Consider the following 23,932-nt stretch of genomic DNA (forward strand, 5'->3'; position numbering starts at 1 on the left):
GCAATGTCAAAGTTTAATGAATTATCTGGGCTTTTAGAGAATGGTCATACGAATTTAATGAAACTTAGTGTTTCTAGATATGAATACTAAGATTTTAAATTCTCTTTTTTTTTTTTTTGCAAAAAGTGTTGTTCCTAGAAGAAAAAATAGTCAGTTGTGGATTACTCATTTTAATCTATGATGAAGAAAAGGAAAAACAGAAGAAAAATTAGCATTACCACAAAACTTTCCACCATACTCCAATAAGAATATAAAATATTCCTATGAGTAAAACAAAAGAATATCTGGAGAATGTATTATGTAGACAAAAGATAATTTTGCAAATTTCAGGGAAGCTTGATGAATGTTTTTGGACAAATATTAAATTTTTAATATTATAACTCTTCTATTTTTCCTATGAAGTGAAAGTGAAAGTTGCTTAGTTGTGTCCAACTCCTTGTGAATCCAAGGACTATAAAGTCCATGAAATTCTTCAGGCCAGAATACTGGAGTGGGTAGCCTTTCCCTTCCCCAGGGGATCTTCCCAACCCAGGGATGGAACCCAGGTCTCCCAAATTGTGGGCAGATTCTTTACCAGGTGAGCCACAAGGGAAGCCCAGAAATAGTGGAGTGGGTAACCTATCCCTTCTCCAGTGGACCTTCCTGACCCAGGAATCAAACTGGGGTCTCCTGCATTGCAGGAGGATTCTTTACCAGCTGAGCTATCAGGGAAGTCCATTTCCCCCCCATAATACTTATACCTTTATAATCATATACCAATAACTTCATATATCTTTACAAAAACAATTTAATAGCCTATCATACATCTCTGAGGCAGATTCCTATTATGTGGTGTTCTTAACACAACACAGATTTTATTTGAAAAGTAAGAATTCTGTATAATATTAACTTTATTATGAACATATAATCAGATTCCTTTTTAAAGTGCCTTTGGTGGTTGCAACTAATGTTAAGTGAAAAATAAGCATATGCATGTAATTTCAGCATTTACATTTTGCTTATTCATGTTTCCGTGAGTGTTCATTTGAAAAAGATAATCTTTACTGGGAAGTAGCTAGAGTAAGTTGCTTTCCTTCCGGATGAGTATTCTTTCACATAGAGGCACAAGTTCCTACACAGGACCAGAAGACAAGGAAGCTTTATGCTGCCTCCTCTGGAAGCCCAATAAGGAAAAAGGGGAGCCACGAGTTTGCAGTTTCTAACCCTGCTAAGTTTTGATGAATACTAATGGTAGAAATATTGTCACCCTGATTATTTAACTTATGTACAGAGTACATCATGAGAAAAGCTGGGCTGGAAGAAGCACAAGCTGGAATCAAGATTGCTGGGAGAAATATCAATAACCTCAGATATGCAGATGACACCACCCTTGTGGCAGAAAGTGAAGAGGAACCAAAGAGCTTCTTGATGAAAGTGAAAGAGGAGAGTGAAAAAGTTGGCTTAAAGCTCAACATTCAGAAAACGAAGATCATGGCATCTGGTCCCATCACTTCATGGGAAATAGATGGGGAAACAGTGGAAACAGTGGCAGACTTAATTTTTTTGGGGCTCCAAAATCACTGCAGATGGTGACTGCAGCCATGAAATTAAAAGATGCTTACTCCTTGGAAGGAAAGTTATGACCAACCTAGACACCATATTCAAAAGCAGAGACATTACTTTGCCAACAAAGGTCTGTCTAGTCAAGGCTATGGTTTTCCCGTGGTCATGTATAGATGTGAGACTTGGACTGTGAAGAAAGCTGAGCGCCAAAGAATTGATCCTTTTGAACTGTGGTGTTGGAGAAGACTCTTGAGAGTCCCTTGGACTGCAAGGAGATCCAACCAGTCCATTCTAAAGGAGACCAGTCCTGGGTGTTCTTTGGAAGGACTGATGCTAAAGCTGAAACTCCAATACTTTGCCCACCTAATGTGAAGGGTTGACTCATTGGAAAAGACTCTGATGCTGGGAGGGATTGGGGGCAGGAGGAGAAGGGGACGACAGAGGGTGAGATGGCTGGATGGCATCACCGACTCAATGGACATGAGTTTCAGTAAACTCTGGGAGTTGGAGATGGACAGGGAGGCCTGGCGTGCTGCGATTCATGGGGTCGCAAAGAGTTGGACACGACTGAGTGACTGTACTGAACTGAACTGAATGGTAGAAAAGGGAAAATCCTCAGAAAATGAGCTCATTTCTCATTTTCCCACAGGAGGTGGAGTATCACCTCATTGGGATCCCTGGGAGAGCAGCAGCAGCAGCCCTAAATCTGTGCAAATCCTATTGTCTCAGGTTATATGAAATGGCCCACCAGACCTCCTTTTAAGAAAGCCAGCTGTGTGCAGTCATGGGCTTCCCTGATAGCTCAGTTGGTAAAGAATCCACCTGTAATGCAGGAGACCCCAATTTGATTCCTGGGTTGGAAAGATCCCCTGGAGAAGGGAAAGGCTACCCTCTCAGTATTCTGGCCTGGAGAATTCCATGGACTACAGTCCATGAGGTCACAAAGAGTCAGACACGACCTAGTGACTTTCACTTTCACTGTTTGCAGTTATGACTCTTCTATTAGAGAAGAGCCAAACAACCCTTGGCCTGAAGCCTAATCTCATTGAGGCCGAACAGGTGTTTAGCCATTAAGCTGCACAGGCACATGGAGGGTGTCTGGGGTTTCCTAAAAAATAAAAACATATATAGTTAAAAAATACCCCAGACCCCTTAAATCTTATATTCTAAGCTTCAGTAATTACATTTAAACTGATATACTGTATATAGTCAGTTTTATGAGTTGCCGAAGTCTACAGAATTGAACTATTTTTGGATACAAGAGAAAGACAGACCCTTAATTCCTTCCATCCAAAATAAAGATTTTAATTAAATGCAAATTAGATCTTCAAGATTTGGTTCAACATTCACCTCTCAAAATAAGTCTTACAAAAAGTAAAAATAAAATCCCCCAAACACACTTACCATGGTTCTTTCCATTTAAAAGAAAAGCAATTATTTATCTATGTACCATTTTTACACTTATCAATCATGTTTTAAAAAGAAACAACTGCTAACCAGTTAAAGTACAAAAATCTATAGAGCTTAATTAGTATCTTTCATTTCTTCTCAAGTGCTGAGAATAGTATTGCACACACAATAGGCATTACAAATATGTTTCCTAAATAAAACTTTATTTTTATTTTATATGTTTCACATTTTAATGAGCAGTTACATGCATAAAGCTGTATTCATCCATCTGTCTTTTCAGATAAACATCCTAAATTATAAGCATCTTTGATCAAGAATAAAAATAGTTCCACTTTATTATGTTGGATAAGAACAGTCTAATTAGAAACCAGCCCCTTGTTTAGTCAAGAAACTAAAAAAAGATCCCATTTTTTGTAGGGTGAAATATATATTAAAATGTATATATATATAAATATGTATGTATATACACAGTTAAATGTGTGTATATATATATATAAATATACACATATATAAATAAATTCCTGTATAATAAAAATAAAGAGAAAGAGAAAAGCAACTAGGGAAATAACATAATACATGTACAATATCTATAATTGAAATTATATTACTATTTTTGACAGAATTATTATATAGCTTTTAAGGAACAAAGATAAGTAAATGAAAATGATTCATATTAAGCTTTATATGATCAGAAAACTGAGTATATATTAATATATAGTTCAATGTTTTATTATTAACAAAAATAATATATTTTGCAATAATGCAAGTTCCTAATTTATTTTACTATGTCCTTTTTCATTAACATGTTGCTTTTGCCTCATATATCACATTGCTCCCTTTTGCCTAAATTTCAAGTACTATATCTTTATTTTTATAGATTGATAAGAAATTAATAGTAAGTTACATGACCCTTATTTCTAATAAGTTGTTTTATTACTCTCAGCTTCTCATATAACTTCACCTGTAATAGAAAAACCATTTCTAAAATGTCTCTTATCCTATTAAAACACCAGTGAAGCAATATTCTGAGAGATCTCAAAAAAAAAAATGCCTCCACATTCAGTGTTATTCTAATGCAACCTTTGGATGTTAGTCTATAATTCATATCTTTTTTGCTCCCTTTCATATTTAAGATGATTCAAATCTTTGAATACAGGAAACCATGTTCAAAGGTACCCTCTAATTAATTAGTGTTGAAATACATATATTTAAATTGGTCTAATCAATAAAGCATTAATAAACAGGAAAATACCTAACATGTAAATCTTCTGGTATTATTTACACTGAGCATTACATTTCTCTCATGATAAAATCCCTGTATATGAACTTTCATTATTGTTGCTACATATTTATGACACTAATAGTTTAAGTACCTATTCTGACTAGCTAAAATATTAATAAATTAAATAGTTAAAATGAAGTTATTGACTTCTTCCTTTCCTATCCCTTATCCATATTTGCATAGAGGAAGCAAACATCTGATTCAGTTGTTATGTGTATCTCCAAACTCTAAGGGATACACATTAATTTTTTTCCCCCTTGCCTTATATCCCACGGAATTGCCTGCTGATGTAGCTGCTGAATAAATATCCAAAGAGAGATAGCACTGCTTTCTTCCACGAGTCATTGCTCTGGGTCCATTCTCATTTGGCTTAGGAGAAGCACACCCTTCTCTTTATCATGAGAGTTAAAACTCTGCACCAATTCTTACCAGCTGAAATTCTGCTAATAAGTCCTGTCTGGTCACCACTTAGAGAGGCTAAAGGTGGTGATTCACAGTGGCAGTACTGACACTACTGTAATTATTAATTAACAAGTCTATGGTGAGTATGGTCTTCCTTGGTGGCTCAGTGGTAAAGAAACTGCCTACAGTGCAGGAGGCCCAGGTTACATCCTTGGGTCAGGAAGATGTGGAGAAAGAAATGGCAACCTACTCCAGCATTCTTGCCTGGGAAATCCTATGGACAGAGGAGCCTGGTGGGCTACAGTCTATGGGGTCACGACTTAGTGACTGAGCACACACGCATGCTGAGTATGTCTAGCACTACTCCATACAATGTGGAGATACTTACCACCAATGATACTATGCTCTGAGGCCCTAAGTATAACTTTAAACCACCAATGAAAGTTCCATTTCTTTCCTTTTACTCTCTTATTTATTGAAAATTTTCAATACCTGATTCACATTAATTCTGTCTGAAGACCTACTAGATTCTTCTTCATTCATTTGTTCACTGAAGTGTATAGTTATAAACCAGACAGAATTTTCTGCTTTCAAAGGGATTATATTTAGTGATATTAAATGAGACAAATAAGATATTCAATATCCAAATATATCCTTATGTTTTGGCATTGCCATTATGTTTCCCAATGGTCAATATTCGAAGTTACCCTTGAGTCCTTAATCTTTTCCCACTGGAAGATTCTACTAATACTGCCTTTGTAAGGTTTTTATTCTCTACTATTTTAATTCCTGCTACCACTAACATATTGTGAAGTACACTCCTGTAATCTGATTCCAGAATTATTATAACAGGCTCAATCCCTTTCACCATGCAGTATTCTGCTAGAGTTATTACATTAAGCACACAAATATGATCATATATATCATGTGTCTGAGTTGTGTTCTTATTCATTCAGCAAATATACATTGATGGAGTCATATGACCGGTATTCTTCCAGATCTTTGCAATATAATAGTGAACAAATGAGACAGTCTCTAACTACACGGAGCTTTTATTATAATTCAGTTCAGTTCAACTCAGTTCAGTTGCTTGGTCGTGTCCGACTCTTTGCAACCCCATGAATCACAGCACGCCAGGCCTCCCTGTCCATCACCAACCCCCAGAGTTCACTGAGACTCACGTCCATGGAGTCGGTGATGCCATCCAGCCATCTCATCCTCTGTCGTCCCCTTCTCCTCCTGCCCCCAATCCTTCCCAGCATCAGAGTCTTTTCCAATGAGTCAACTCTTCGCATGAGGTGGCCAAAGTACTGGAGTTTCAGCTTTAGCATCATTCCTTCCAAAGAACACCCAGGACTGATCTCCTTTAGAATGGACTGGTTGGATCTCCTTGCAGTCCAAGGGACTCTCAAGAGTCTTCTCCAACACCACAGTTCAAAAGCATCAATTCTTCGGCGCTCAGCTTTCTTCACAGTCCAACTCTCGCATCCACACATGACCACAGGAAAAACCATAGCCTTGACTAGATGGACCTTTGTTGGCAAAGTAATGTCTCTGCTTTTCAATATGACATCTAGGTTGGTCATAACTTTCCTTCCAAGGAGTAAGCATCTTTTAATTTCATGGCTGCAGTCACCATCTTCAGTGATTTTGGAGCCCCCCAAAATAAAGTCTGATACTGTTTCCACTGTTTCCCCATCTATTTCCCATGAAGTGATGGGACCAGATGCCATGATCTTCGTTTTCTGAATGTTGAGCTTTAAGCCAACTTTTTCACTCTCCTCTTTCACTCTCATCAAGAGGCCCTTTAGTTCCTCTTCACTTTCTGCCATAAGGGTGGTGTCATCTGCGTATCTGAGGTTATTGATATTTCTCCCAGCAAGAAAACAAACAATAAGCACATAGGAGCAGAGAAAAGAATATTAGATGATCTCTCTGATAAAGTAGCTTTTGAACAGAGACCTAAAGAAAGTGAGGGAGTAGGCCTAGCAGGTATCTTTGGAAACATCACGGTAAGCAGAAGGAATAATGGCAACAGCATGCCCTTGTAAAGGGCTAGAAACTCGTTGGTGCCATCAGAGTGGAATGAACTATGGAAAGGAAGCTACGACTTGAGTTCCTAGAGACTTTGTAAGGAGAGAAGTCATGAAGGGTCTTAGAAACTACCCCACGGGCTTTGGGAATTTTATTCTGATGGGAAGCCAACAATGATTTAAGCCCTGATGTAACACGGGTGGACATATTCTAAGAAATTTATCTTGCTTCGTTCGCTGAGAAAGGATATATGAGAAAGTATGGTGATTCATACCAGGGCAGTAATTTTGTAGGGGTGGTGAAAATTGGTTAAATTATGAATAAATTATGAAGACAAAACCTACAGGATGACTCTAAGGTTTTGACTTTTGGAAACAGTGGTATGAAATAGACATTCATTTTTAGGGGTAAAATGCAGATTTGTGGAAACTGACAGAGAAGACCAGAAGCTCCAGTTTTTAATCCATTATGCTTTAAATTTCTATTGGATATAAAAATAGGTATGTCAAATATTTAGTTGGATTATACAAGTCTGAAGTTCAGGGAAGTGATCAGTCTAGAGCTGTAAATTATTCAATTATCAGTGTCTAGATGGCACTTAAACTGTAAAATAGGTTAGGATTATCAAGGGAGTAAATATGGGTAAAAAAGATTGCAGGGTCCACATAAATAATCCATCAAACTGGCTTCTCAGTTCCGTGATGTCATCAGTTCCAATGAACTTCATGCCCTCTATACTTCATCTATTTCCATGACCACAATCTGGATCTTACCAGCACCTGGGAATGTTTTGGTCTTATAGCGCTTAAATCAAGCATCCTACTCTCTTGTAACACCTTACCCTCACTGTACTGGTTTCTCAACTTATTGAGATCCTTTCCTATATTCACTGCAATTCTTACTCAGCTTAGACTTTATGATATTCTTGCTAATGCTTTCAATTACCTTGCTTCATTGGTCTTCCACAGTAATTGCCTGTCAGAACAACAATCTGAAATCAAAATGACTGCAGGCATTCCCCTGTCCCATACTTGAGCTACAGAGCACTGTTGAAGCAAAAGCAAACACAGCTTTACATATTTGTAACCAGTACAAATTCACTACCTACAACAAGCAGACCCTAACACTTTCCACTAATCCATCTATGGTTTGCATAGTTCTTCTGCAATCCACAAAGGCTAAATATATCTTCTCTATGTTCTTGAACTATCTTAACTCATCATCTCCCCACCACTGTCAGCTAATTAGCTCTTTTTTACAATGTGGGGAAAATAGAAGCCATTCAATGGAAACTATCTCAGCTTTATAAGAGCCACCCCCCCCCCGCCTCCCCCCCGCCAAAAAAAAATGTTTGCATCAGTTTCCATAATTTTTTCTACCCTTATTTCACATCTGAACTGATATTGCTCTTTCTATATAACATGCCCTGGAGTCCATCTTATTCTGCTTCATCCAGTGACCTATTAATTTCTCTTGTCTCAAAAACTCTTTTCCCTCTCTATGAGCTTTCTATGGGCTTCAACACACTCAAATTTTCTCTCCTTAAAACAATTTCTCAAGCTCATCTCTAATGTTGGCTATTATTTCTTTTCACTTCCTTCATAATTAAACTCTTTGCAATTATTTCCTTAACAGCAGAATCCAATTCTTATCTTCCTATTGTTCAATTCAGTTCACTCGATCAGTCGTGTCCAACTCGTTGGACCTCAAGAACTGCAGCACGCCAGGCCTCTGTCCATCACCAACTCCTGGAGTTCACCAAACTCATGTGCATTGAATCAGTGATGCCATCCAGCCATCCCCTGTCCTCCCCTTCTCCTCCTGCCCTCAATCTTTCCCAGCATCAGGGTCTTTTCAAATGAGTCAGCTCTTTGCATCAGAAGGCCAAAGTACTGGAGTTTAAGTTTCAACATCAGTCCTTCCAAAGAACACCCAGGGCTGATCTTCTTTAGAATGGACTGGTTGGATCCCCTAGCAGTCCAAGGGACTCTCAAGAGTCTTCTCCAACACCACAGTTTAAAAGCATCGATACTTTGGTGCTCAGCTTTCTTTATAGTCCAACTCTCACATTCATACATGACTACTGGAAAAACCATAGACTTGACTAGATGGACTTTTGTTGACAAAGTAATATCTCTGCTTTTTAATATGCTGTCTAGATTGGTCATAACTTTCAATCCAAGGGGTAAGCGTCTTTTAATTTCATGGCTGCAATCACCATCTGCAGTGACTCTGGAGCCCCCAAAATAAAGTCAGCCACTGTTTCCCCATCTATTTGCCATGAAGTGATGGGACTGGATGCCATAATCTTAGTTTTCTGAATGTTGAGCTTTAAGCCAACTTTTTCACTCTCCTCTTTCACTTTCATCAAGAGTCTCTTTAGTTCTTCTTCACTTTCTGCCATAAGGGTGGTGTCATCTGCATATATGAGGTTATTGATATTTCTCCCAGCAATCTTGATTCCAGCTTGTGCTTCTTCCAGCCCAGCATTTCTCATGATGTATTCTGCGTATAAGTTAAATAAGCAGGGTGACAATATACAGCCTTGATGTACTCCTTTTCCTATTTGGAACCAATCTGTTGTTCCATCGGAGAAGGCAATGGCACCCCACTTCAGTACTCTTGCCTGTTAAATCCCATGGATGGAGGAGCCTGGTAGGCTGCAGTCCATGAGGTCGCTAAGAGTCGGACACGACTGAGTGACTTCACTTTCACTTTTCACTTTCATGCATTGGAGAAGGAAATGGCAACCCACTCCAGTGTTCTTGCCTGGAGAATCCCAGGGACAGGGGAGCCTGGTAGGAGGCCATCTATGGGGTCGCACAGAGTTGGACACTACTGAGGCGACTTAGCAGCAGCAGCAGCAGCAGCAGCTATTGTTCCATGTCCAGTTCTTCTTCTTTTCTTTTTTTACTTTGCAATATTTTATTTGTTTTGCCATACATTAACATGAATCTGCCATGGTGTACATGTGTTCCCCATCCTGAACCCCCTTCCCACCTCCCTCCCGAAATCATCCCTCAGGGTCATCCCAGTGCGCCAGCCCCAAGCATCCTATATCATGCACCAAACCTGGCCATGTCCAGTTCTAACTGTTGCTTCCTGACCTGCATATAGGCTTCTTAAGAGGCAGGTCAGGTGGTCTGGTATTCCCATCTCTTTCAGAATTTTCCAGTTTATTGTGATCCACACAGTCAAAGGCTTTGGCATAGTCAATAAAGCAGAAATAGTTATTTTTCTGGAACTCTCTTGCTTTTTCAATTATCCAGCAGATGTTGCAATTTGATCTCTGGTTTCTCTGTCTTTTCTAAATCCAGCTTGAACATCTGGAAGTTCACAGTTCAGGTACTGTTGAAGCCTGGTTTGGAGAATTTTGAGCATTACTTTCTAGCGTGTGAGATGAGTGCAGTTGTTTGGTAGTTTGAGCATTCCTTGGCATTGCCTTTCTTTGGGATTGGAATGAAAACTGACCTTTTCCAGTCCTGTGGCAACTGCTGACTTACTGTCAGCCAAATTTGCTGGCATATTGAGTGTAGCATTTTCATAGCATCATCTTTTAGGATTTGAAACAGTCCAACTGGAATGCCATAACCTCCACTAGCTTTGTTCGTAGTGATGCTTTCTAAGGCCCACTTGACTTCACATCACAGGACGTCTGGCTCTAGGTGAGTGATCACACCATTGTGATTATCTGGGTCATGAAGATCTTTTTTGTACAGTTCTTCTGAGTATTCTTGCCACCTCTTCTTAATATCTTCTGCTTCTGTTAGGTCTGTACCATTTCTGTCCTTTATTGAGCCCATCTTTACATGAAATGTTCCTTTGGTATCTCTAATTTTCTTGAAAAGATCTCTAGTCTTTCCCAGTCTATTGTTTTCCTCTATTTCTTTGCACTGATCACTGAGGAAGGCTTTCTTATCTCTCTTTGCTATTCTTTGGAACTCTGCATTGAGATACTTATATCTTTCCTTTTCTCCTTTGCTTTCCAGTTCTGTTCTTTTCACAGCTATTTGTAAGGCCTCCTCAGACACCCATATTGCCTTTTTGCATTTCTTTTTCTTGGGGATGGTCTTGATCCCTGTCTCCCGTACAATGTCAGGAACCTCCATCCATAGTTCATCAGGCACTCTATCAGATCTAGTCCCTTAAAATCTATTTCTCACTTCCACTGTATAATCATAAGGGATTAGATTTAGGTCATACCTGAATGGTCTAGTGGTTTTCCCTACTTTCCTCAATTTAGGTCTGAATTTGGCAATAAGGAGTTCACGATCTGAGCCACAGTCAGCTCCCGGTCTTGTTTTTGCTGACTGTATAGAGCTTCTCTATCTTTGGCTGCAAAGAATATAATCAATCTGATTTTGGTGTTGACCATCTGGTGATGTCCATGTGTAGAGTCTTCTCTTGTGTTGTTGGAAGAGGGTATTTGCTATGACCAGTGCATTCTCTTGGCAAAACTCTATTAGCCTTTGCCCTGCTTCATTCTGTACTCCAAAGCCAAGTTTGCCTGTTCCTCCAGGTGTTTCTTGACTTCCTACTTTTGCATTCCAGTCCTCTATAATGCAAAGGACATCTTTTCTTGACTTCCTACTTTTGCATTCCAGTCCTCTATAATGCAAAGGACATCTTTTTTGTGTGTTAGTTCTATAAGGTCTTATAGGTCTTCATAGAACCATTCAACTTCAGCTTCTTCAGCGTTACTGGTCAGGGCATAGACTGGATTACCGTGATATTGAATGGTTTGCCTTGGAAATGAACTAGATCCTACTTGAGTTACTCCACTATAATTACTCTCACCTAGAACACTTTTTCGGAGAAGGCATTGGCAACCCACTCCAGTATTCTTGCCTGGAAAATCTTATAGATGGAGGAGCCTGGTAGGCTGCAGTCCATGGGGTTGTGAAGAGTTGGACACGACTGAGTGACTTCAGTTTCACTTTTCACTTTCATGCATTGGAGAAGGAAATGGCAACCCACTCCAGTGTTCTTGCCTGAAGAATCCCAGGGGCAGTGGAGCCTGGTGGGCTGCTGTCTATGGGGTCACACAGAGTCGGACACGAATGAAGCGACTTAGCAGTAGCAGCAGCAGCAGCAGCAGAACACCTTTCGGGCTCCCCTGGTGTCTCAGTAGTAAAGAATCCACCCACCGATGCAGGAGAAAGAGATTTGATTCCTGGGTCAGAAAGATCCCCTAGAAAAGGACATGGCAACCCAGTTTAGTATTCTTGCTTGGGAAATCCTATGGACAGGGGGGCCTAGTGGCTACAGTCTATGGGGTTAGACAAGAAGAGAAGAATAGTTGGACAAGATTTAGCAGCTAAATAGCAGACCACCCTTTATCCTCTTATTGCTAATTTTTAATGGGGCACTCTGTTTTTGAACTCTTTTTTTTTTTTTTTTCCAGAGAGGTTCTTTTATTTATTTATTTTTTAATTTTTAAATTTTATTTTTTAACTTTACAATATTGTATTGGTTTTGCCATATATCAACATGACTCCGCCACAGGTATACACGTGTTCCCCATCCTGTACCCTCTCAACATCATGAATCTGCTAAAAAGCCTTTTCGCCAGCCTCTTGTGACCTTGGCATGCATAACTGCACATTTTTCTGGTATTCTTTCCTTGTAATCATCTCTGTTTTTTCTTTTTTTCTTCCTCTTACCTTTACTTTTCCTCTGACCTCTAAATACTTTTCTTACTCAGGGCTTTATTCTGAATTCTCTTATCTTCTCTTTAAGAATACATTTTTTAAGTACTGATGAACCTATCTGCAAGGAAGCAATGATGATATAGATGTAGAGAACATACTTGTGGACACAGTAGGGGAAGGAGACGATTGGACTTGAGAAAGAAGTACACATATACACTACCATGTGGAAAACGGACAACTCTTGAGAAGGGGCTGGGCTACATAACACAGGGAGCCCAGCCTGATACTCTGTGATGACCTAGAGGAGTGGGTCAGGGGGAGGGGAGGGAGGCTCGAGATGGAGGGGATAAATATATTATTATGACTGATTTGAATTGCTGTATGCTAGAAACCAAAACACCATTGTAAAGCAATTTTCCTCCAATTAAAAATAAATTTTAAAAAGATGAATTTTGGTTATTAGTTCAAAAAAAAAAGAATACATTTTTTGGAGAGATTTCATCAGCTCCAATATTTTGTCAACTATTTCACATGTTCTATTCTATTCAACTATTCTAACTATTCTACATGTTCAAATCAGTGACTATAAATAATATCTGACCTTTAAATTCCAAAATCATTTATATATTCCCAACTCCGATACCTCAATTTAATGTATGAAAAACTGAACTCAGAATCCCCTCTCCAGAAATGCTCCACCCAGTAGGATTCTTGTCTCTATGTATGGTACCTTTATTCACTAAATTGCCAAATTAGAAAGTTCAAAATCTGCCTGAATGTTTCATTCTCATTCAGCCTGAAGTTTTATTCTCCTCCCTCCAACCAACCACCTATCCCTGTGTTCATCAAGTCCTTAATAGCTCATGAATCAGTTTATTCCTCTCCATTCTCACTGTCACTTGATAGACTCAAACTAAAAATTTAATGTTTTAACAAAATAAAATGTTGACTTTCCCCTGAGATAGTGCTTCAATTAGTTTTATAATGTACTGGGACAAGACCAAAAAAAAGTCACCATGATGATTTGTATCATCTGTCCTTGGGATGACAGTAAGAGCCTCTTTCAATGGCTTTCTTGCTTCAGCTTTTCTCTAAATCTCTCTTCAGTAGAGCCAGAAAATTGTTTCTAAAGGACAGAGCTGATTAAGTGACTCTCCTATTTAAAGACTTTCACGGGTCCTCATGTTCTTTAGTGCAGAGCTCAATGTTTTTCCATGGAATTGCTTCCTCTTGCCCTGAGTTATCTTTTACCTTCTATCTCATCACCACCTACCATCCTCCAGCTTATTTCATACGCTGCTGCTGCTGCTGCTAAGTCACTTCAGTCATGTCCGACTCTGTGCGACCCCATAGATGGCAGCCCACCAGGCTCCCCCGTCCCTGGGATTCTCCAGGCAAGAACACTGGAGTGGGTTGCCATTTCCTTCTCCAATGCATGAAAGTGAAAAGTTAAAGTGAAGTCGCTCAGTCGTGTCCCACTCTTCACGACCCCATGGACTGCAGCCTACCAGGCTCCTCCGTCCATGGGATTTGCCAGGAAAGAGTACTGGAGTGGGGTTCCATTGCCCTAGCCACTCTATTTTTTAATTTTTCACTTACACATATAGTATTTCCTTATTTAAAATTCCATGCTTGACTTTTTTCAGTTGGAAAACTTCAACTCATTCTACAATTAGACTTTGTTTTCTTTTATTTGCCTTCTTTGATCCTCCAGCCACCTCTTACTCTCAACTTGGATTACATGATCGTCTTACTTACTTTCATTTCAACCTGTGCTTACATTACATTGTAATTATTCTACCAAACTGTCTCTTTAACTATATTATAAGATGCTGAAAAAAGAAACTGTGAATTGCTTACCACAGTATTTCCAAAATCTAAGTAAACGTCTAGCACACAGCGTACACTCAAATATACACTGAACCGCTTCCAGTGGAAGGGTCTGGGGAAGGGGCGGCAGGCACCATGTCAGGCCGTGAAGGTGGCAAGAAGAAGCCCCTGAAGCAGCCCAAGAAGGAAGCCAAGGAGATGGACGAGGAAGATAAGGCATTCAAGCAGAAGCAGAAAGAGGAGCAGAAGAAACTTGAGGAGCTAAAAGCAAAGGCCGCGGGGAAAGGCCCCCTGGCCACCGGTGGAATTAAGAAATCTGGCAAAAAGTAAGCTGTTCCTTGTGCCTGAGGCAATGATGACCCTTAGTTCCATTTCTATTTAAACACCTGGATTCCCTGCCGTAATATCTGTTGCCACCTATAGCTAGAATGAAGTGTTGTCTTGGAACCTATTGTACATTTAAGAATAAACTTTTGTAAGAAAAAAAAAATATACACTGAAATCTGACTAAACAAATAGGACATGAAAGTAAGTAATAAAGCAATAGAATGTTCAAGGTGAAAGAAATTAAATTAGATCACAATTCAAACTCACATTTTGCATTGCCTTATCTTTTGAAGCAAGTGATTAGAACATTGGTATTTTTTGAATAATCAAAATAAAATCAGTTTGGAAACTTTAAAATTTTAATGCTATTTACAATCTGAAAAATATATAACCTGATCTAAACAGCACCCTCAGGAAAATGAATTGGTTTTAAGTCCTGTGGCGTGTTTACTCAAATTGCTAAGATCCATCAGGAAGACCATTAAAAAGAGAACAGAAAGTACAAAAATATGGAATGTACAATTCTGCTTCCACAGTGGGAAAAAAATTAATACAGATGGAGAATGTTCAGGACAGTGTGCATATCAAGCTAAGGATACAGATTAGATGGATAGTCACTTATTCACCATACTCTAGAAATAAAGAGAAGCAGTAGCATTTGAATAAAGGAAGCTTAGAAAAATTAAAACACTAAGTTGTGTAGGAAGCAAATGTATAGATCTTATTCCGCCAAGGTAACAAATAGAAAGAAACTAAGGGAGGAGCTGACTAGCCCCAGCAGCACTGCTGTTTAAGTCCTGGGTTAGGCAATGGCGTGGACTTAATTCAAACACTGATCATAGCACTCTGAACTATCAGGACACTTTGACATTTGACCAGTGTGCTCAGAAATTTGTTTCACATAGTCTGTCTAGGGTTTCTCTCACATTATTCTTTATTAGATTTTGTCCATATTAACTCTTAAAAATAATCAGAAACAATAAGAAAGTGAATAGCTGGTTTATATCAGCATATAAATAGTAAGAACATTTCTTAAACCAAACGACAAAGAGAAACTCCTCTCATTGTGTACACTAGTCTGCTTAGCTCTGTATCACTAAACTTAACTTTTGTGGCCAAAGCTTAGCTACTAAATCTCCCCTGCAGACTTAGACGTACCGAGCTTTTGGGCCAAGGGGTAGCCAAAACCTCTGCCTCGTTGGCTCATGGGCTCAAAACAAGACAGAGATCTGTCATACTGCTGATTCTACATGGCCCTGCATAGCCTCAGCTCTCCAGATACAAGGTTCAGCTGGTGTAGCAGGTGAACCGTTTATGCTTTGTACCTGATTTTCAGCATCAAAATCCCCTTGGCCATCAGAAACCGAGTTGTTTAGATCTTACCCTGACCTTCCTATCGGCTGGCTTGAGGGCCTGACAATTTGATAATGTGAGACATTCCTGACATCTAACATTTCACAAGTTTTTCGTTTTTAATATTTAAAATTTAAAACAATATGGTGAAATGGTGTATTTAAAAAGCACTATTTAATTTAATAATGACATTTTAATGATCTATTTGTCTTCCCTTTATTTTATATGGGTGTGTCACTCAGTCATGTCTGACTGGGAGGAGGAAATGGCAACCCACTCCAGTATTCTTGCCTGGAGAATCCCAGGGATGGAGGAGCCTGGTGGGCTGCTGTCCACGGGGTCGCACAGAGTCGGACACGACTGAAACAACTCAGCAGCAGCAGCAGCAGCAGCAGCACATCTGACTCTCTGCAACCCCATGTACTGTAGCCTGCCAGGCTCCTCTATCCATGGAAATCTCCAGGCAAGAATACTGGAGTGGGTTGCCATTCCCTTCTCCAGGGGATCTTCCTGACCGAGGGATTGAATTTGGGTCTCTTGCATTGCAGGCAGATTCTTTACCATCTGAGCTATAACAGAAGCCCCAAGAATCCAGGAGTGGGTAGTCATTCCCTTCTTCAGGGGATCTTCCCAACCCAGGGATCAAACCTGGCTCTCCCATGTTGCAGGCAGATTTTTTACTGTTAAGAAGTTTACTTATGTCTATATGTGAATATATGCAATGTGCTTACACTAGAGGTTAATCTGTGGTCTAATTTTTGTGAATGAAAAATATATGCAGAATATAAAATATCTGATACAATTTTTCAAAGATAATTTTAAGTTAACATAATAGGCAATATTTTTCTCAATGATAGAAGACATTTTGTCTAAGATAATTGTGTTGTTTAGAAAAATCTGTAAGTTCTATATGAAGCAACAATGGTTGTCCAGTTTATTTAAAAACATACTTCCCAAAATTCTTTTCAGAAGAAAACCATTATAAAACATCTTGACTTGTTCCCTGAAAATAATGAATGAGCCAGTTTCCCTTTCATTATTAGAATTACAACTGAGACTACTGAATTTTCAGAATACCTCCTTAACATTTGGAGTTAAAAATATCAATGCAAACTAAATTCCTAGAGTTACACAAATTTATTCTTACCAGATATGCAAATGTATAAACACATTTGCAAATTTGACAAAAATTTTTATATATGCTTTCTATATGAAAAAATGTAACATTCTCTTTTTTAATGCTTCAGAAATAATATTTATATCCATTCACAGAAAATTTTTCAAGCTTTAAATACACTCATACTTAAAGATGTATCTGGTATTTCTATTACACTGGTAAAGCTATTACTCCACAGCTATGCATTCCTGTGAGAGATCATTCATTCAACATTTTATATTACTCTGTTCAATGAGCAAAAATTATAAGACCTTGAATTTCTTACCAATGAAAATTTCAACACAGAATGGCTTTAGTAATACACGGTAAACATTTATTAAAAATACATAATTTTAGAAATGGATAATGAATAATAGTATTTAGAAAATCTATTATAAAGACCCTTTTTAAAGAAAGAAAAAAGTAATATGAAACTTCAAATGCACTTAGGTTATGTATGATTTAATCTGACTTTCGGTTTTCTACTCTGGGTGCAAAAACGGTATCTCAATTCAAGTCTTAAATGACTGAAGCAACTGTAGACATTATTATCATTTCACCTTCATATCTGGACTACTTTCATAAGCTATATAGAATATTAAAAAGTGATTTTATTACATAGCTCTTGGTAATATGCTTTGGATATCTCTTTAACAGTGGGAAACAGTAAATATATGTACACTGTTAACACCCTAGATTGTCTAAGCTCTTAAATACAATGACATTTGTGTGATGAATTTCCACTCTACAAAATGTTATAAAATAAACACATTTTCATGGTAGGAGATGCCAAGGAGACCCTCTATCCTCATGATTTTATAAATTATGTCCAAAGAAAAGACAAACACGTAGTATAAAACATAGACACATATTCACTTCACTTTAGCGCTTAGAAATGAAGTTGGTTAAGTTTGCCTTCAGGTCATCAACTTTCCTTTCTGTGACCTTTTGGCTACAGTGGCTTCTTTTAATAACGAGGCTTTAATGCTGGCTCAATCTTCCATGTTTTGTAATTTGCCGTCTTGAAAGGATGTGATTAACTTATTTTAACATGAAAATAGCAGGTAAGAGTTTTATGGCCACATGTAGAAGAGAGGTCTTTTGTTTATTTTTGAACAGGAGACAAATCCTCTTAAAACCAACTTATCTCTAATTGCAGAATTCTTTCAGGAATCAGTGAACAGTGAGGGGAGGTATTTTAAAGGGAATGGACTTATTCTTCTAATAAAAGGGGAATGCTATACACAAACATAATGCAAAGCAGCAGGGGGGAATTGCATCACAGAAGCAGGGACCTCCACTACTTGCTATGCTGCTGCTGCTGCTGCTAAGTTGCTTCAGTCGTGTCCAGACTCTGTGCGACCCCATAGACGGCAGCCCACCAGGCTCCCCTGTCCCTGGGATTCTCCAGGCAAGAACACTGGAGTGGGTTGCCATTTCCTTCTCCAATGCATGAAACTGAAAAGTGAAAGTGAAGTTGCTCAATCGTGTCCGACTCTTTGAGACCCCATGGACTGCAGCCCACCAGGCTCCTCCGTCCATGGGATTTTCCAGGCAAGAGTACTGGAGTGGGATGCCATTGCCTTCTCCAGAAAATGAGCAGCGAAGTAAACAATCAAATTGGAGGTGGATAGGACTGGCCAAAAATCCTGTCATAATATACTTGCTGGGCTGACTTACATTTCATCTTTTCTTATGCTTCAGTATAATAGGTTCAGGGACTAAATTTAAGCAGCTATCTGAAGAAAATACATTTTTCTTTCTGCATAAATTCAGACAATGAAACTAAAAGGACAGGAATGGACTAAAATACGTTGTGTAGCCTACTTTAGGAGGAATCTGATAAAGATTAGACAGCATCAGGAGATACATGAGAGTAAGACAGGAGAGAAAAAGCTACAATTAGCTTTCTTTAACACTTCAGTCATGTCTTAATTTAATTATGGACTTCAGGTAGATGCCTAGATGAAGTATAGCTGAAAATTGATAACACAGGATTGTGTTTCACATTAAACCTCACAGAGCTAAGAGAAAAGGAAGCAGTGATAAGAAAAAAAAAAAAATTATACATTGGCTATCTGTTGAAATACACTGAATTTTATCACTTGAGATAGTGCCATGAACTTGTTTGTGCCTGAAGCGTGAAATCACAGGAATGTTACTTTACTGAATGTTTTCTGAGATCAGACATCACAGAAAAGACTACAGTGTTCCAATACCAGACTATTAATCTCTTGTTATTGTCTAAAAATAATACTCTTCTAAAAATTTCATGCATTTCCTGGGTAAAGTAGGAAAGAAATGATATCAAGAATCAACACTGTGAAAAAAATGGCCTGAAAAAAATTGTGTTTTTTTCCATCAGTAACAAGAAAGTATATTGCAACCAAAATCATACACTTATTTGAAACAATAAACTCTCAAGTTCCAAAATGTTGTAACTGATGTTGTAGTGCATTAGTAGGATGCAAAGTGTTTATACGTTCTGATGAAGCTTTCATTCTTATTTTTAGAGTCAATATAGGGATGAATTTTATGAATTATTAAAACTTTTTAAAAGACCATATGACACCTCGAAGCAAGTTCACATTTTTATATTAGTTATTGCAATAGCTATAAAGTTTGTAAAGAACCTATTCGAAAAAGTTACCTGTACAACCACTTGTATACAAGTAATCCTGATGATCTGGTATGTACATAATTCAATTTGTCAATAGTTAAATTTAATGAAGAATCTAACTTACCGGTGGATCAGCCCCCTTAGAACCAGTCAGCCCTCCTGTTAGGGATTCGATATCCTGAAAAGGGGAGAGGTGTTGATTGTAAAATGCTACTGAACAGCAAGGAGAATTTCCCAGTCCCACAGTGCACTATATTTTTTAGCTACAAAATGAGGGCACTCAACTACATTTTTGTTTTGTCTTGAGATAATTTTGCTTATGGTAAAGCTATGCCAATTGTTGTTATCTAAAGATCTAGATATTTTCTGTACAATCTGTAAATAGAAAAAAAAAAATACAAACATTAATTATTCTTTAAATATGCAAAGAAAATGGCCCTAGGTTAGAAAGCAGATGTTTCATCCTCTAAGAAGCTGAAGTGAGGGTGGAACTGAATAATGAAAATTGAATGAAATCGCAATTTATCACATTATTTGCAAGAATATTGAACCTATGGAAAAATGCTCAAACTACAAAAAAATCGAATTATCTACAGTTCACTCAATTACTATACATGTTCAGTCACTAAGTTGTGCCTGACTCTTTGTGACCCCAAGGACTACAGCTCACCAGGCTCCTCTGTCCATGTGATTTTTCCAGGCAAGAATACTGGAGTGGGTGGCCATTTCCTTCTCCAATTACTACATATAGAAGATGAACATTTAAACAGATCTGGATAGATTAGCTATTCTTTCACAAGGACTGATTTCGAATCTTAAATTGGTAGACACAGTAGATCATGCCTAAGTAAAATTTACAATTGACAAAGATACCACAAATGAAGAAATGGGTGATGCTGTGACGGACTAGAAAGCAAGTGCCCTGTTTTAGGGACAACTGCAGCTCTTTCTTATCAGTTGTATGGCTTTGGTTCCAGGGTTACTAATCATGATCTTTTCAAAAGAAGCTAGAATTGTAGATTTTTAAGTAAAATCTCTCGGGATGTTAACGTTTGCAGCTTTTAATTTTTAAACCAGCCCCCTCTCCTCCCAAATAAAAAAAGAAAAAAGAAAACAAACAGTCTGCTCAGAGGTAGCAGAAAGAAGTTTAGGGTTACATAAGCAAATCGCACTTTTTGCTAAAATGTTTCTTTCTTGAGACCCTGGTCACTTCTTATCTGTTTGCCTCTAGTTGAATGCATAGGTTTGAGGAATCTGGGGAAGTAGTTGCAGCCAGAAATCGGAGATGAAAGAAAGGCAACTGAGTAAAGACAGAAGGCAAAGAAATTTAAATATCTATGATCAGAGAATCAGCCAAACACCTGGATGTCATTAAGAATGCTTCTAATTCTCACTGTCTTGAGAAAAATTAATCAACAAGAGAATTCTGAAGATGCATGGAAAAGGCATTGTTATTCAAGATTTTTAACATGCTGAATGAAAGCAAATTATGAATTCATGGCTCTAAAGAGAATACAGATGTATTCTTTTACTCTTCTAATTAAAAAACAATTTTTGAGCTTATATTCTACTTTGAGTGAAGTTGAGACAGTTTCCTACTTGCACAGAAACCCAAGTTAAACACAACTTACCCATCACTTGATGCCAAGAAAATTTTCAGTTGTGAACAAGAGAAGCATGTGTGAATGCATTTATCTTGTAAAATTAATAGATGAAATAAGCAAATCCCTTGAGAAACTCTGAAAATAGTTGAAAGGGAGTCAGTCTTTTAGATGGTTGTTGAATATTTCATCTGCCAAATATAACTTAAATCTTTTATAAATGTGTCTATTTTGTTTTTACATGTCTTCATAAACACATAACAAAAAGGGAGACACTAGAAAGTAAAAACATTAATTTTATAGATAATTTTAAAATTTGCTATTGCAATAATGCTATTTGATTAAAACATTCAAATCAAACTTTGATTTTTTTTAGGTTATGGAATTTAGATTTAATAGCTAATAAAATAATTACTACTTACTGAACATTTACTACATGCAGATACTCTTTAAATGCTTTGTATACATTATAAACAGTCTTTAAAATATCTCTCACCCTACTCTTGGCCTTTCTAGGGGTGTGGAAAGCTGACACAATGGTGACTGTTCATGCTGTATATGTAATGTACTCTTTCAGTCCCTTTGGACTCATTGTCTCCTCAGTCAAATCTACAGAAATGTGGAAAGCTAACCTGGCACCTGCCATGTGCTGCTCAGGGATGGCTTGCTGCTTAACATCAGCATGACATAGCCTCTTTTATATGGATTGTTATCTGCTATTGCTGCTGCTGCTAAGTCACTTCAGTCATATCTGATTCTGTGCAACCCCATAGACAGCAGCCCACCAGGCTCCTCTGTCCCTGGGATTCTCCAGGCAAGAACACTGGAGTGGGTTGCCATTTCCTTCTCCAATGCATGAAAGTGAAAAGTGAAATTGAAGTCGCTCAGTCGTGTCCGACCCTTAGAGACCCCATGGACTGCAGCCCACCAGGCTCCTCTGTCCATGGGATTTTCCAGGCAAGAGTACTGGAGTGCGGTGCCATCACCTTCTCTGGTTATCATCTACACAGAACCAAATAAACTAGGATTAATGAACTGCATGAATTATGTAATCAACTTTCTTAAAAGAAAATCCAGGTGATGAAAGTTTCACTTCCTTCTCCAAGGTGTCAAACACCTGAGTGAGGTTATTAGCCAGTATTTGACGCAAGCTATGTAGAGTCAGTCTCTTTTATATGGGAAAACCCTGCTCCTGAGATGGAAGGTTAGTAATTCAAGGCTGATCCATGAATCAGAAATTTTGGGAAGGCTGAACTGCAAGTGGGATGGAGCAATCAGTGTCAGAGCTCTGAACACAGTGAGACTTGAGGGCAGCCCTTTGAGGGCAGGTTTAAAATAAATTCCACTTTGTGCTACACTGATGCTCTTGGGTGCCTATCTGCACCCCCTTCCCATGATCAAAAAATTGATATATTTTTTTCCCTTTGACACATAATTTGGTTTTTCATGCAAATCATTAAGATCAGATGTTGAAAATACTGCTTCTTCTGTGTGGAGATGGGAAAAAGGAATACTTTAGGACTAGAGATTTTCCTCAGGGCAATTGATGGATCCTTATTTTTATCCCTGAAGAGTAAAATCAGCCAATTACGTTTAATGAGAAGATGATAAGGTAATCTGGGTATTAAATATGCTAAAATGAAGAAAATAAAGTTTTAAACAGTCAACTGAATCTAACATTGCACATATCATCAGATTCAGAACATCTTAGAACCTAATAGCTACATTTAAAGTTAATATCAAGTATTCAAGTATTATTCTTCTAGTTACTTTATATAATATGAAAATACCTAAAGCAATACAGTATTGTTACCAGCTATGGGTATGTTAAAATTTGATGTATGCATATTTTTAACTTGTAATTATTTTAGAAATTCTTTAGAGGAAAGTGACCATATTTCAATATAAAGTACATTTTTATGCACAAAATAATCTATGAAAAATGTATTAGTACAGTGAAATAAATATAAAATAGTAAAACATTAACTTATTTATTGAATGATTACATATAAAATTTGTTTCAAGGTCTTCAAAAATATGATGAGGTATCTTATGTTTGTAGAGAAGTTTACATGATTCATATACTAAAAAATATCAAAGTTCAGCATTTCTCTCATCTCTTTTATGGAAAACCCCCCAAATGTCCCTCATGTTCTATTTCCTCTCAATGCAGGCTTCTGTCCCCACTACATCATTGCTACCCCTCTTATCAAGGTTACTGCTGCTGCTGCTAAGTCGTTTCAGTAGTGTCTGACTCTGTGTGACCCCATAGACGCCAGCCAACCAGGCTCCCCCATCCCTGGGATTCTCCAGGCAAGAACACTGGAGTGGGTTGCCATTTCCTTCTCCAATGCATGAAAGTGAAAAGTCAAAGTAATGACATCTAATTGGGTGAATCAATGGTCAGTGTTCCATCATCATTTTTCTTGATCTGTAAGCCACATTTGACACAGCTAACCACTTTGAAATACTTTTTTTCCCCTTAGTTTATTCAGTACCATGGCTTTTATTCTCATAGATTTACACTACCTACTCCAATTTCTACTTGGGTATATTACAGTCATCTAACACTTAACACTGCAAAATCAAACTTGATTTTCACCTCAACGCCTCCCTCAAAGTAGGTTTCTGTTCCAGTACTGTCCATCTTGACATCACCATTTATCAAATTTGTCAGGTCCAAATCCATCAGCAAATCCTGCCAATTCTATGTTTAAAATATGG

The 23,932-nt window shown here is 38.0% G+C and overlaps 2 protein-coding genes across 12 annotated transcripts in view; one reads left to right on the plus strand and one right to left on the minus strand.

The window, feature by feature from the left end:
* Positions 1-23,932, minus strand: part of PPFIA2 (PTPRF interacting protein alpha 2) — a 501,553-nt gene that overhangs the window by 379,486 nt on the left and 98,135 nt on the right. For 7 of the 11 annotated variants that reach the window (XR_009736286.1, XM_061415634.1, XM_061415632.1 and 4 more), the window contains exon 3: positions 19,732-19,785. The exons of the other annotated variants lie outside the window; for them this stretch is intronic. Coding sequence is in view for 6 of the 7 variants with exons in the window: in XM_061415634.1 (XP_061271618.1) it covers positions 19,732-19,785 (54 nt within the window). In the remaining variant the exon portion in view is untranslated. The remainder of the gene's footprint in view (positions 1-19,731; positions 19,786-23,932) is intronic. 11 annotated transcript variants of the gene reach the window in all.
* LOC133248801 (translation machinery-associated protein 7-like) lies at positions 14,272-14,643 on the plus strand. Its single transcript, XM_061419105.1, has one exon. It carries the CDS (start codon positions 14,287-14,289, stop codon positions 14,479-14,481), a length of 195 nt encoding a protein of 64 aa, XP_061275089.1. The 5' UTR covers positions 14,272-14,286; the 3' UTR covers positions 14,482-14,643.

This window comes from Bos javanicus, chromosome 5, assembly GCF_032452875.1.
Source record: "Bos javanicus breed banteng chromosome 5, ARS-OSU_banteng_1.0, whole genome shotgun sequence".
Taxonomy (NCBI): domain Eukaryota; kingdom Metazoa; phylum Chordata; class Mammalia; order Artiodactyla; family Bovidae; genus Bos; species Bos javanicus.

What these genes read in the sequence shown, in the direction of transcription:
- LOC133248801 (XM_061419105.1), top strand. Translation starts at nt 14,287, where the DNA reads ATGTCAGGCCGTGAAGGTGGCAAGAAGAAGCCCCTGAAGCAGCCCAAG.